The 15,712-nt window shown below is 37.5% G+C and overlaps 1 protein-coding gene across 1 annotated transcript in view; it reads right to left on the bottom strand.

Annotated features, from left to right (window-relative positions):
• LOC109086539 (ephrin type-B receptor 1) overlaps window positions 1–15,508 on the bottom strand; it is a 198,539-nt gene extending 183,031 nt beyond the window's left edge. Inside the window, exon 1 of the mRNA XM_042718917.1 lies at window positions 15,245–15,508. Coding sequence (XP_042574851.1) covers window positions 15,245–15,314 — 70 coding nt within the window. The 5' untranslated portion in view covers window positions 15,315–15,508. The remainder of the gene's footprint in view (window positions 1–15,244) is intronic.
• Between the last annotated feature and the right edge of the window lie 204 nt (window positions 15,509–15,712).

Genomic DNA, 15,712 nt, shown 5'->3' with positions numbered 1-15,712 from the left:
ATAATGACATACATCAGCAGGTAAATTAGACTGCTGACCATTCAAGCACAATAAAACATGAAAGAGATTGGTTTTCATGATCGCATGCTGAGAGAGGGGCTTTCAGTGCACACGCTTCAGCTGTGTGTGTCAGTCAGTGCTAGCAGCCGACTGAGTTCTTTTTCACTGCTTATTGCGCTTAATAACTTTATTAAACATCATGCATGTACCAAATTCGCGACGACATCCCGACTGAGAGAGGTGCTTTCTGAGGGTGTGCTTTGTGTATGTGTGAGCGGGAACACCGCATGTCAGGTGTCAGGTGCATCCCACACTTTATTTTCTCATTCATGCATGTTTCCTTATCGCTCAAAAGTGTAAATAACTCTTAAGAAGTACCATGTTATGCAGATATTTTTGCATACCTTAGAATACATGACATACTGTAACAAAATCTTTAATGATAGACAATTCCACGGTGACAATCACCACCTAGACCTAATATATATATATATATATTTTTTCAATATATGTTTTATAAGAATTTATATATATGATCCAATAAAATTATCATAAAACACTGATATTCTATCCATTTTAAAACCTGGTGTATTAAATGATTATAAATAAAGTTATTAATATTTTATATTAATGTATTAATTACATGTATTAATTACACAATGCTACGAAGAAAAGATAACTTGTATATAGTGGGTTTTTTATTAGTTGTGAATTTATTGGATAATTTGGTGCTTGCTTAGGAATGAATGAATGAGTGAATGAATGAATGAATGAATGAATGAATGAATGAATGAATGAATGAATGAAAAAATATATACATTACTTAATTATATATAATAAATAAATAAATAAATAAATACATTTTTGTGCAAAAAAGGAAAATGCAAATAAATAAAATTTGAAAGAATCACCTAGATCTCCCTAGCAACCACGTAGCAACATCTTATTCACTCAAAAAAACTTGACAACCACCTGGCAACCACTGGCAACACCTTAGCTTCATGGTAGTGATTTTTTCACAATCAAACACCACATTTTCCACCAATTTAGAAGAACAGAAAACTGAGAGAAAAGTGTAAAGCAAGAGAAAAAAAGAATAAACGAGAAGAGCAGGACTCCAGAAAGTCCCCTCTGAGAGAGTGCATGGGCTGGATGTGTTATTTATGTGGAGATGCTGTGGACGTCCTGCTGCTTGACCTCCAACACTCCTATAACCCATTCATTTACCTCGCCAGCGTTGCACAGCACCATGGGAACCTCATTACCGCACTCCCGCACTCTCTAGTCAGCGCCTTCGCAGAGCAGATTCACTAGCTTTACAGAAAATAGAGGATGAAATGGAGAAAAGAGAGAGTGAGAGCAGCACAAGTGAAATCAGCCTTCACCTCCAGTGTAGAGGGAGTTGGAGAATAACAACGAGTGAAGCTCAGATCAAAAGACAGCTGTTTTAATAACTTTCAGCCGAAAAGATGGACAAGGCAACAGCTTGGGGGAAAAAACTGAGGAATATAAGAAGAAGCAAGATACAGATAAAGATCTGAGCGAACGCCGGCCCCATTAGATGGTGAGATGGTTTGTGTCTGTCCACCTGTCTGTGGACGTCAGCGAGTGACCGCTGTGCCGCTTGTTAGAACATGGAAGTTTGTGTCTCAGGGGAAGTACTTGAGCCGGAGGTGGAATCTCTCAGACATCTTTCGCTCGTTCTCCTTCCTTGGTTTCTCTCTCACTCTATCTCCTGCAGTGACACTTTCATATTCAGATAAAGCAGGAACAATGGCACACATGCCTGATTGAAGCATCACACACATACGCCTCATCACACCGCCTTGTTAGGCCTACGAGGGAAAGAGACCAACGTCCAAATGTCAGAGTTTCAATCGTTGTGGCAGGAACGGCTCCTGGGGATTTGAGCTTCTCATTCCAGGCCACGGATGACTGTCACTGCTGCATTTTTTTGATGATGATGATTAAAAAAATCTGGACATTTCCTTATTTTAGATTATTGACATTAAACTTAACTTGTATTTTAACTTCCCAACAAAGACAAATCAGCAAATTGTCTGTTCACATTTACTTTTAAATGTAATAGCTTTAATGAAAGAAAGAAGCCCAAGAAGATTTGCAAATTAAATAATTGAATCAAAAACAATTGAGAAATTTAAAACTAATGGTTTAAGGATTGTTTAACATATGGAGAAAAACAGTGGATTTTACATTTATTGCAAAAATGTACTAAATTGCTCAAATGACAAACTGAAATAAAACTAAAACTAAAAGAAATGTTTAGAAATAATAATAAAGTAAAAAGCACAAACAAATTACTAAAACTTTCAAATTAAAATGACTTAAAACTTAAAAACAAAAATGTATTTTTATAAAAATAAAAGCTGATTCAAAATATCAACAAATACTATGGTAATATATGATTAATACGAAAATAACACAAGGAATAGAATAGAATAGGAGTCCAAACAAGCAACCAGCAAATTGTCTAGTCACAATTATTTTTATCGCATTGTGTTTGAAGAGATTTAATTAATTCCTCCGTTAATTCCATCTCAAATTTCCCAAGTCTGTTTAGCAGTGTTAAAAAAAAAAACACACATTTTAGATTCACACAAGCGTTTTGGCTCCTGTTTGGCAGAAGCAGGACACTAACCTGACTTTATCGTCACTCCCGAACCGCCCGCTCGCTGCATAGAAACTACTGTTGTAAAAGTGAACAGATTTGTGTCTAGATACGAGTGAGACTGCCAATGGGCCTGAAATCCACAGCCCCCGGAGATGATACAAGATCAGCGTCATAAAAGCCCAGATGGCTGATAGCCTGTGGCAGACCTGCAGGACTATAGATGGCCATTCCACTATGGCCAATTATAGCAATCACAGCGTCTCCGAGGAAAAATGAATGGCTTGGAGCGGGCAAAGCTGAAAAATAGTATGTCCGTGTGTGGGTTTGTTTCTAAACAACTTAAACTGAATTTTTGAAAAATGGAAGGAGTAGTGCACACCAATGCATCAAAAGATGAATGCGTAGGGAACGGCCCCAAAGTGTATTGTGTAAATTAGTAGAATGATCTTGATCTGTGTGGCAGATCTCCACACTTCCCAACTAGACTGTATAAGCTGTATAAGCAATATCTAAATAATATTTATTCGCATTTTCAATGCTATTTTTTTTTTCTTTTTTAAATATAAACAGTTCAGAGAACATTATTGGAAAAATAATATGATATTTACTGGTAAAGAGTACTAGCTTATCTCATTTTTTCTATACAATCATCCATCCATTTAGCCACCATCCCGGATTTCTACTATATCCCGTCAGTGTGTAATCAAAAAGGCTCATGCAGGCAATAGAATCAAGGTGTTGGATGACCACATGGGCAAAAGCCGCTAATTAATCTGCTATAATGATGAGGCAGCAGCCGCTCTGGCCGGGAGCCACGCTCAGCCCTATAGCACACCGCTGCAGTCCAGACACCCCCAATCTGGCAACCTGCTGTAATTAGGGCCAAGTCGCCTATTTCCCATCACCCTGCATGCTTAGAAATCAATACTTAATTACTTCCAAGCCCTCCCTTTTCTGAAACACACACACACACCACTAGCCTGAATAGAAAACTTGACATATACAGGAAGCTCCTAACACAAAAACACATCGAAAAATAAAGCAGCCCCTCATCTATCTAACGTCTATTTGAACATTCAGGATCTTTTCACCACATTTTCCTTTTCTTCCACCTTTCATCCTTTCCTGTGTGCCCATTTTTTTTTCTGCCTAAGCTGGAGATTACATTTATGGCAACAGCACAGTGAAATATGGGTTTGTGATGATTCTGCATAGGCAAAGAGGTCATAACTCAGTCTTAATGAGAGAGAGAGTCCATGAGAGAGCAAGAGGAGGCCCAATCAACTGCACTGCCTCTTCACACATCAGAGACATTACCCTGCCTGCCACAGTAAAAATAACACCTGACAAACTGCTTTTTGATGAAATATTAATGATCTAATAACATCAGTCAGCCCTCCTGCTGACCCGAACCTTGATTTTCTGAGGTGAGCTGATTGCGTGTGGCGAGCAGTTTAAAATCAGTGAAGTCGAGGAGGAAACGCCACGATCAGTCACTGGTGCTGCTGATACACGACACAACTGAGAGGACGGAAGATCTGAGCGGAAACAACTGCGCCAGGTACAGGATGTTGAAATCCTCACGCTAATAATGTGAGCGTAAAGTAGGTCATGTTTGGCTGTGATCAGTAACATTTTTTAAATTATTCTCTCTCTTTAGAGTATTCACACCAGTCCTCACACTTAGGGTTTGAATGAATCCTACACTAATAAACAATTGGGTGCAATGAGAGCTCAAATTATGCATCTTTTTGAAGAAAAGTGTGTTTTTACTTTTTAAAGCATTTAGACTTTCACACAACAAAATGAACCAAAAAAATCCTATAGACTTAAATTTAAGGAGGGAATCAGGCTACTGTGCATCTAGAAATCAGATTTACATGCAAATACATATATATTTATTTTAGGGCTGTCAAATGATTAATCACGATTAATCACATCCAAAATAAAAGTTTTGTTTACATAATATATGTGTGTATACTGTGTATATTTATTATGTATATATAAATACACACACATGCATGTATATATTTAAGAAGAATATGTTATGTTTATATATTAAATATATTTATATATAATATAACATATAAGAATATAAATATATAAATGTATATACATGTAAATATTTTCTAAATATATAATTTATGTGTGTGTATTTATATATACATAATAAATATACCCTGTACACATACATATATTATGTAAACAAAACTTATATTTTGGATGTGATTAATTGTGATTAATCATTTGACAGCCCTAATTTATTTATTAAAAACGGGCCAAAATGACACAAAGAGAGCATTAGGGTTCAATTTCTAGCTGATACCAATAAGTCTATAAGTATTTAAATCAAACAGCAAAAATTATTGTTTAAAATTGTTTCACATTTACATTTATTATATATTTAGAACATGATTTTATCCAAAGCAACTTACATAAGAGGAGCAAAGCAATTTGTCAAAGTGCCAACATTTCAATTTTAAACACTACAAGTCAGTTTAGGTATCACAACATTATAATGTACAGTATGAATAATTGAATGAATGAATCATTTTAAGAGTTGCTAAAAATATTCAATTTAACTGTCATTATTTTTTTTAATTACATTTTGTGATGTTAAAAGATTAACTTTAAGAAAGCATTGGAAGATGGTAATCTAACTGTAAAAATAATGAGCCGGTCCAATTAAACATCCAATATCGGATAATATATAGAAAAATAAAAGTCTAACATCACCTGATAATGACATGGTACTGATATATTGTGCATCCCTATATTGGCAATGACATACCAAAGCCCTGACAACCAACTACAACACCATAACATCACATCACAACGTAAACACAAATTACTTTTCTCAAAAAAAAAAAAAAAAAGAAATTGCGTTTTCACAGAATAATATTAAAAAGGTCAGAAAATGATGTTGCACGCTTCATTTAAATTTGCACTCTCTGCATGAGCGCTATAACTAAATATGTGTTTATAAAAATGAACTGTCCTGAGACCTTGGAAGACTGTCAACAAATCTGCTCCAAATTACTGGTAATATTCCAGCCCAAAATGTTGTTTTTGCTTCACCCTTTTAAAAACAACCCTTAAAAGGACTATATTAACAGCTGAATGGCTGAAAACGTTTCTGAGCGAGCAACTACGTGAGAACTCCAAAAACAACCCAGAAGCCCCTTCATCTCCCTCCGCCCCAGTGTTCCCGTGCCTCCCGGACTAATCCAGGGGCTCGAGAGGTGAAATTAAACCATTATGGCAGAGCGCTGGAAGCAGCTTTCATTACGAGAGTAATAAATGAGCTGCTTTGTTTCTCAGGCTCCTAAAACTCAAACCCGTCTTTCATACGTCCAGATCTTTACAGCCCCTCCGTCTTCAACCCAAACACAGACATGGACTCGAGTTTCACCTCTGTTTGGAGAAGCGGAAAAAGAGTTGGGGGGGGGGGAGAAGCAAATGAAAAGAAGACGGAAAAAAGACCAACAAACTAAACAACTGCATCTATTTAACCGAGAGAGCGAAAGGGAACAGAACCAATTATTGGCTGCGCTCTGGGCAGGAAGCAGAACTCTCTGTTGCTGCCTGTGCCGCCTCAAGTTTTAATTAAAATGCCTCTTTCCTTTCAAAAAATGACAGTGCAGGGAAAGAACGAAGACAATGAGAAAAAGCAGTCCCAGTCAAAACAGACCCCATGATGACAACAGGCTTTTGTGAGCTGCTGGGGGAAGTTTGGGAGTTTAAAGTAATAGTTTACTTGAAATTAAAATTCTGTTATTATTTACTCACCTCACCCTCATGTTGTCCCAAGCGTGCATGCAGGGCTCTATTAGGACATCTGAATGGACTTATTGAGCGAATGCTTTCCTTCCCACATTCTGCAACCATTCTTTTTAATGCTGTTGCCACCAAGCTCTCTACAGCATTTATTCATTTGGTAGATGCTTCCATTTAAAGCAACTTACGAATGCACCGAAGTTTTATATGAAGGAGGCAGTGACATCCAAAGCAAACATCATCCAGCTGACTTGTGATAGTCGTGATGCATCAGTTAGAATAGGGTGAAAAATCATAAACAAATCAGTAACGTTTTGCACCATATGGCATCATCTCCTAGAAAAAATGTTTATGAGGTTTAGAGCCGCCACTGCGAAATTTCCAGCTAGTTTATATACACTACAGCACAATTGTTTTCAACATCGATAATATGAAGAAATGTTTCTTGAGCACCAAATCAGCATATTAGAATGATGATGGATCATGTGACACTGACGACTGGAGCAAATTCAGCTTTGCATCACAGGAATAAATTATATTTTAAAATATATTTGAAAGAAAAAAGCTATTTTAAATTGGAATAATATTTCACAATATTACTGTTTTTACTGTATTTTATTTTTCCCATATAAATGCAGCCTTGGTGGGGATAATAGGTCTTGCTGACCTCAAATTTTTAACAGAAGAAATTGAAAATATGTTACATAAATGCATAAATAAATGGATTAATACTGTAAATGCATAAATAAATATATATATTTTTTTCATATTAATATCCACACAATCAAGGTATACATTTGAAGTTTGAACAGGCTTAAATAACAAATAAGCAACATTTTAACTGAATAATGACTTTCAGTGTTTATCACACAAAGTGATCATATGACTTCAGAAGACTTATATACAGTAAAGAATGATTTGTATGAACTACTTTGACAATACTTGTGATTTTTGTTTTTTTTTTATATTTGAAATATGACAACCTCCACGCCCATTCAGTTGCACTGTACAGAAAAGAGCTGAGCATTCCTCAAAATGCGTCCTTTGTTTTCTACAGACAAAAGTTTGGCCCAATATGAGGGGGAGGGATTTTCATTTTCAGGGTGAACTCTTCCTTTAATTAGGCCTGAAGCTTGGCCTTAACAACCTTTGGAAACATACACAATAATCAATTCACCCTGCCACAATCTCTCCCCGGACACACTGGGGAGGATCCCATATCTGCTGACGGGGCCACTTACCCAATGCACCATTTGACCATTCTTACATAGAGAGAAAGAGAAAAGAAAAAAAAAATAGTGTTTTAGCTTTTTCTGCTGATTGCACTTACATACATTCACTCTGTCCCCAACCAGGTGACTTTTAAATCATCTGATAAAATGGTTTTTGGAGGGTGGGGGTGGTATTGTGTGACGCAGGGCCATAAATCCAAATAGACAGCGCAGCATTTTCAGAGGAGACTGATTTTAGATTTGGGCTCTGAACTTATGGGTCAGTGCGACAAAGAGTTGCACTGCTTTCCCAGCTGTTTATTATCGCTATTTAACACAACTTCCTTATGGTTAACCTGACACAAGTCAGCATCTCCTATGAACAAAAAACAAATCTATTATTGCATTAGATCAAACGTAGACATTTTTACTGTTACCTTCAATTAGCTGGTCTGAATGTGATTTCTGGGGACGTTTGCCATTCATCTCTGCTCTAAATTCATAGGAACACATGCCTGTTTGGTTTAACGAGGCCATTTCAGACCTCGTTTGCCAATCTAGTGATGCTGAAAAAGCCACAGAGCGTGAAGTGAGACCGATGGTGGTCTGAGACAGGAAAAGCAGAACCCATAAAAGACAAGAAACCAACAGGGCTTTGAGGTCTGCCGCTCCCACCGTGATGCCACACACCACCACACACCCCATGGACCATCTGGCTGCCGTGTCTGGAGAGTATCGAGATCTCAGAGGACCAGAGATGGTCTCGCTGAGCTGTGTCACCCAGATGCCCCAAAACAATTTATCAGGGTCCAAAAATGCAGCAGGGAGAGTGTGTGAGCATGGATACAGAGATCGAATCACCTGGATACCAAACCATAATTAACTTGCAAAAACCAACCTGGAAAAAAACATTTATTGTCAGCTAAACCAGCATCAAGCCAACACCAATCAGTCTGGACCAACACTATCCAACCTGGACCAACATGAATTCTCAGCTCAACTTGCAATAAACATTATAATCCAGTCAGAATTTACATTAAAGAGATACTCCACCCCAAATTGAAAATTTTGTCATTAATCACTTACCCCCATGTCGTTCCAAACCCGTAAAAGCTCAGTTCGTCTTCGGAACACAATTTAAAATATTTTGGATGAAAATCTGGAGGCTTGAGACTGTCCCATAGACTGGCAAATAAAGTCTCAAGCCTCCCGGTTTTCATCCAAAATATCCTAAATTGGGTTCCGAAGACGAATGGAGCTTTTACGGGTTTGGAACGACATGGGGGTAAGTGTTTAATGACAAAATTTTCATTTTGGGGTGGAGTATCCCTTTAATTCTCTGCTACAAACTCGCACAAAACATAGCACAAAATTAACTAGCACAGAACCATCACTATCCAGCAAGTAACTACCCAAAATCAACACCAAGCAGCACTAACAAGCATAATCCAACCTGAACCTACATGAATTCTCAGATAAACCAGAAGTAAACAGCATAAACCAGATTGAACCTACATGAATTCTCAGGTAAACCAGCAGTAAACAGCATGAACTAGCCTGAACCTCAATGAATTCTCAGCTAAAAACTTTTAGCACAAACTTAGACTTAACCAGCATCAAACCATCACGTTCTGACATGAAACTACCTATATCAAAACCAAACCAGCAATAACCAGAGTAATCCAACATGAATTGTCAGTTAAAACCGCCTAGAACAGCGCTGACCAGCATAATTCAACCTATAACAGAATGATTTCACAAGTTAAACCTGCATAAATAAGTCTAGACCAGCACTAACCAGTACAGGCCTAATCAAATCTGGACCAGCATAAATTCTCAGATAAACCAGCAACACATCAGCACTAAACCAAATTAGACCAACATAAATCTGGCTGTTCTAGCAGGATATGCAAACTAAATAGTGTGCACTCAAATTCAGCTAACAACTTCCAAATCCATATTTCTTGGACATTCACCTAGAGTGAACTCAACCGCTGGAGCTGTCAGCATTAGAAGAGCTGCTCAATTTAAAAGTCAAATGATAGTCAACATACACACGCGTCATGAAAAGCAAACAGCTGTTTTGCATTTAAAATTCATAAGGTCAGAACATCCATAAAGCCATGACAGTCCATTGACCCTCAAATTAATATTTAATAGATACTAAGTCTGTGTCTTCTGCCCTTACGAGAAGAACTCAGAGGAAGTCTTTTTATAAAAAAAAATAAATAAATAAATAAATAAATCTGTCTTATCTGTTTCCATCACCTTTCTGAGGAAGCATTCATTTACTGAGAGATGAGAGATCTCATTTGCAGGTGCATTAGTGCTTTTTGCTCACTGCTCTTTGAGCCTCAGACGCCGCTGACAGTGATATTGAAGACTGAGCAAACATGAAAAGTCCTTTAACCCCTCATGAGCAAAGATGACTCAGTCTGTTAATGATGAAGAGGTTTATAATCAACCATACAAGAACAACAACAACACTCCCCCCGAGCGTCTGTGGGTGTATGTGTGCAGTATTGATGCACAGATATCTGAAATACTTGATTCTGATTGGACAGTGGCAGCAATCTTAGGTCAGATGTATTCACATACTAAATTAAAATGTGTCAATCAAATGATTGTGAATCTATTTCACACAAATTAATGTGTTACTTAAAGTAGCAGAATAATAAGTGGGATATTATAACAGTCATCTGATCATCATTGTAAAATAAGAGATAGATACATGGAGAAAAAGAACACGATCATCCTAAATCTCTTCCAACATGGCACAGCCAGAGAGAGATAAGATGAATTTGCAGGCCATGGACAAGTAGGGAAAAAAAGAGAAAGGGAAATAAGAAAAGTGTGGTCAGCATCTGTAGCTCATTATTCACATCAGCTGCAGTAATTTCCAACACACAGTCCTGTCCACCCTTAAATAAATTATGGGCACGTTGTGTGCATTTAGTCGACTGCGTGATAGAGATTGATTGGAGAGAAAGCATGAATAAATCTTCACACAGACAAAGAAACACAGATGGATGTCTGCGTGTGTTATAAATAGGGATGTCAATAGATTTAAATATTTCATTGCATCAAGCAACTTATTTGTGATTATTATAGTAATAATTACAAATAATATTTTCAATAATATTAATTACAAAATAAATATAATATTACAAATACTATAAATATATTTAATAAAATAATACAAACTAGAGCTGCACGATATATCGTTTCAACATCGATATCGCAATGTGCATATCCGTGATAGTCACATCGCAGGATGTGCAATGTTTAGAAAACTGACCGTTATATTTATACTGATTATGTTCTCTTCTCACACACAGACACCGTGTCACTAGACACTAGTTTACTGTCGGGGATTTGTCGCGCCGTGTCCAGTGCAGACAGCATCACTGATTATAATGGGTTCATAGTATTTTGTTGCATCGCACTGCGCCGCTCGCGTCCAGTGTAGACACAGTGAGAGCCACGCAGATGCACGTGAACTCTGAATTATGTTCACTTCCGCGTGTATAAATGACACATATGCGCGAAATTATGTCAAAATCTCTGCAAGTATCCTTGTAAACACAGTTGCTTATGGCTTAAGTGAAGGTAAACAACTGAGAAAGAAAACAGATGTGTGAGAAAATTTTGTAGCTTTATCACATATTTATAAGATTTAATTTATACAGTAAAGACTTTGCAGTGTTATTTTAAGTTTGATTATTCAATTTCTGTACCTGAATACTGTTAGACTTACCTGAAAAATGTAAAGCACTGTTCATTTCATTTGTATCGTTGTTCTATTATATTTATCTATGCTTGTCATTTGTTTATTTTCTCTGCTGATTTACTCACCTACAAAATTACCCCAATCACTGCAATTTTTTTTTCTTTTTTTTCTTTATTCAAAAAGAGCTATTCAAGTCATCTGGTGATTTTTATATATATATAAATATATATATATATATATATATATATATATATATATATATATATATATATATCGCAATATATATAGCTGAAAAACAAAATATCACAATGTGAGGTTTTTTTTCCAATATCATGCAGCCCTTATACAAACCAGTAATAATAATAATAATAATAATAGTAATAATACTTATAATATATATACACACACACACACACATATATATATATATATATATATATACACACACACACCACACACACACACACACACACACACACACACATATATATATATATATATATATATATATATATATATATATATATATATAATTTGTAAGTAGTATGCTGTCTTGGGTTGACAGGTTGATGGGTTCAACTGCATAACAATCATTTAGTGGCTTGGATGAGGCAGGTGATTTGAGGTCAACTCAGTGCACTGATGGCAGTGCCATCTCCCTGCAGCGTGTGTGGATAAACTCCACTGGGTTTCTAACAGAACAACAGTGTCGAGCGGGATGTTGGCTCGGTCTGCGGTGAAGTCATTTGATAAAACAAACTCCGACTGCGGCAGTAACAGAGGACAGAACGAGGGACTTCAGATAAGGCTTGTTTATTTGGGCCAGCGATGTGGGAACAAGGATGCACTTGCGATGCACTTAGTGACATGACCACACTCTCAGACCTCTTTAAACGGCGAAGGCTTAACCGAGGGTTTGGATGTCCGAGTATGTGTGTGTTAGGAGTCTAGAGTGCTTTCTATAACCTATTTGATGTTTCCACAGAGAGAAAAATGTCAAAATGACAGGCCAATCGAACCTGCACTTAAAATCCTGACTGAGCACTTAAATCCTCCCAGACACACATGAAAAGCAAAACAGATCTAAGATAGCTCACCTGAGTGAAGATTATCATGACAGTCTTCATAATGAAGCTTATTTTTATGGCTCACATCAGTTTCTAATCAACTCGACTGAAAATTCAAACCAAGTTCATGATCTACACACCATTTTCTTTTAAGTCAATATGAAACCTAATTTTCTACCTACCTAATTTTTTCGTATTGTGATGCTTTTCAGAGTAAAACATGATGATATATGAAACTATTATGAACAATAAAACGTAAAAAAAAAAAAATAAATTAAGGAAGTCAAATTCAATGTCCTATTGAATGTACACAAAGATGGATAAATTGCACAGGCTGTTTATGTGATGTACTTGGTTAACAGGATAATAATAATATTAATAATAATAATAACACAAACATAAATAAATAAATAAATAAATAAATAAATAAATAAATAAATAAATGATAAAAAAATCTAAAATTAATAAAAAATATATAATTATAAATAGTAATTAATTATATTAGAAATATTAATAATAGTCTTTCTGTGCAAAAAATAATAATAGCAATGATTAAAATACAAATTTAATAACATACTGACAACTGTATAACTACCTAACATCACCTCACCTAGACAGATTTATGCATTAGTGTTTCACGAGTGCAATGACATATGTGTGCATTCATAATTTATCAGATTTATGATTATTAGGCACGGCTGATGAACCTTGCTCACTGACGCATGGAAACGCGTCAAAGTGGAGTCACTCCACTTTCCATAATCCCAGATGGTCCCCCAGACCCTCATCTTCCTCACACACACACACACACACACACAGTTTTGCTTTTCGTCTCCCTCCCCCATCTCTTTCATCCGCTCGCTCTCGCCTTCTCCGAGGCACACATGGCTTTGACACATTGTTTGTGGTCACCGGGCTGGTTTGGCAATTAGTAGCCATAATCTGATATTGCTGATATAGGCTCAATGAGAGGCTAATACACACAAATTTACCACAGCAAACACACTTTAAACCACAAAGGCAAATTGCCTTTCAATTAGCCATTACAGAAAGGATCACTAACCCCGTTCCCTCCATCTGCCATCTTCAGACACACTTCAGCTTGAACATGGTGGGGGGGAACTGTCCTAAATGAATTTCTACAACGCTTTTGTCTGTTCTGTATGGTTGGAATCTAAATCGGACACATTAGAGCTTGTGCAAACATCATTTAGCGCTGACTGTCTGAGGTAAATCATAAAGCGTTTTAGTTTTTATGATGCAAAAAGCATGTACAAAAAGCAAAAGCATGCACGCTTAAGCAAAGTGAGTTAGGGAGCAGCAGAGGGTTGCAAATAAAACTGTGTTAACTATACACAGACTTACGCAATACCTGTATGAGTGTTTTCAGACAGAAAGACAAGCAAACAGGTTGTGTGATGGATGGAATTGGACAGGCAGTGGAGATGGAAACAAATAGACAGTCCCTTCATGTTGGCTGTGTGTTCATTACTGATCTGTAGACCAATTTCTCCACACACACACACACACACACACACACACAGCATGCCGAAGTGAACGTCTTATTTCTGGCGCGGCTGCAACAACCAGTCAACCACCATCTGTCAAATGCCAGACAAGGAGGGAGATTTTTTTCCCCTCTCTCATCCTCGCTGTGTTTCTGCTTGATTTTTCAGAATAAATCATGCACTGACGTGACCTGAATACAACATGACACCGGCGATCTTCATCGGTGGTTGCGTTCACACACAACTGTTCCTGAACAGGACACAGGTATTACTAATCCAATATGGGTTTGTCAATTAAAGAAATAGTTCACCTAAAATGAAATTCTGTCATTATGTATTCTTGCTTGAGTCATTCCAAACCAGTCTGACTTTCTTCTTCATTGGAACACAAAAGGCTACGTTAGGCAGAATTACAGTCACCATTCACTTTCATTGCATCTGTCTTCCATATAATGAAAGTGAATGGTGACTGAGGTTGTTAGTCTCTAACATTCTTCCTAACATCTCCTTTTGTGCAAGTTATACAGATTTTTGATAACACAAATAAAAAAAACATTTTGGGGTCAACCATCCTGAATATGGATAATATATACCTGTTTCTAGCTTTTATAAAAGTAGACTAAGAGTAAACTGCATTATAAAAAGTCAGTGCATAGGTAATTTTCACTGCCAAAAATCACACTAAACCAAAAGATCCAGCCAGTCAGTTTCTATATTGCAAAATAAATAACCCTTTTCTCTACGAAAACACTTAACTACATTTGAAAAATTGCATTTGTAAGCCTCTCAGATCATTCTGCATGGAACATATTCGTTTTAAGATTACCGAGTATCCTAAATGTTGTTACTATGTAGCTGGTAGACCATTTTGAACCAGCTTAAGGTGGGCAAGCTGGTTTCTCTGGTCCTAACTGAAAATGATCCAGTCCAAGGTGGTCATTAGCCGTTCCGATCTAGAAGACCATCTTGGACCAGCAACATACAACATACAATAATGTTGATCATAAAATGACCCGCGACTATGTTCTTAACCACAGTTACCATGTTAAAATCCTGCAGGGTTTTTAAGTATTCCAACCATTCATTCCGCAACATTCAGCACCCCGACCATCCCGCGTCTGTCAAACCACCACAGAACTCCTTCCCAACTCCGTTGGATGCCAAAGAGATCTCTCTTTCCATACTCAACTTAGTCCTCGCGAATAAATCCCAGCGCGATTCTCCGCTACGAGACATTCACCTGTCAAACCTGAAGCGCGCGGCGCGTAACGCACTCCACGGAGCGCGTGTCAAAGAGAGACAAGCATCCACATATTTACCTTCCATCGCGAAAACGGCCGTTACAGCACACAAAACCGTTATTAATCCCACAGTCATGGTTGAAGGCATTAGCCGCTGCCGCGGTGTCCCCTTGAATTTGGAAAACCGGACGGCGTGGCGCGTGCTTAAAATCCGTCACTTGTCACGCAGGGTGATATTCCAGAGAGCTAGCGGCGTGGAGTCACATCGCAGGAAGTAGTAAAAGAGTGAGTGGATGCTGCCACGGACGCGGAGCGAAGAGATGAGAGCTTGGGAGAGACGGACCCCCCCGAAACCCCCTTTAAAACCTATGGACCAATCAGAGACTGCACACCGAAAACCGCCAACCAATAACAGACAGTCTCTCCTTACAGCATGCATTGTTATTCAAAACAAAAACTTTTCAGTGTTTCTCTATGAGGTGAAATGCGCGTTCGGTTGAAAGGGAAATAGCGACCTCAGATGGCCACAACGGAACTTCACCAGTG

Source organism: Cyprinus carpio, chromosome B2 (assembly GCF_018340385.1).
Source record: "Cyprinus carpio isolate SPL01 chromosome B2, ASM1834038v1, whole genome shotgun sequence".
Lineage (NCBI taxonomy): Eukaryota > Metazoa > Chordata > Actinopteri > Cypriniformes > Cyprinidae > Cyprinus > Cyprinus carpio.
The sequence above is the reverse complement of the archived record's forward strand: the minus strand, read 5'-3'. Positions and strand labels throughout refer to the sequence as shown.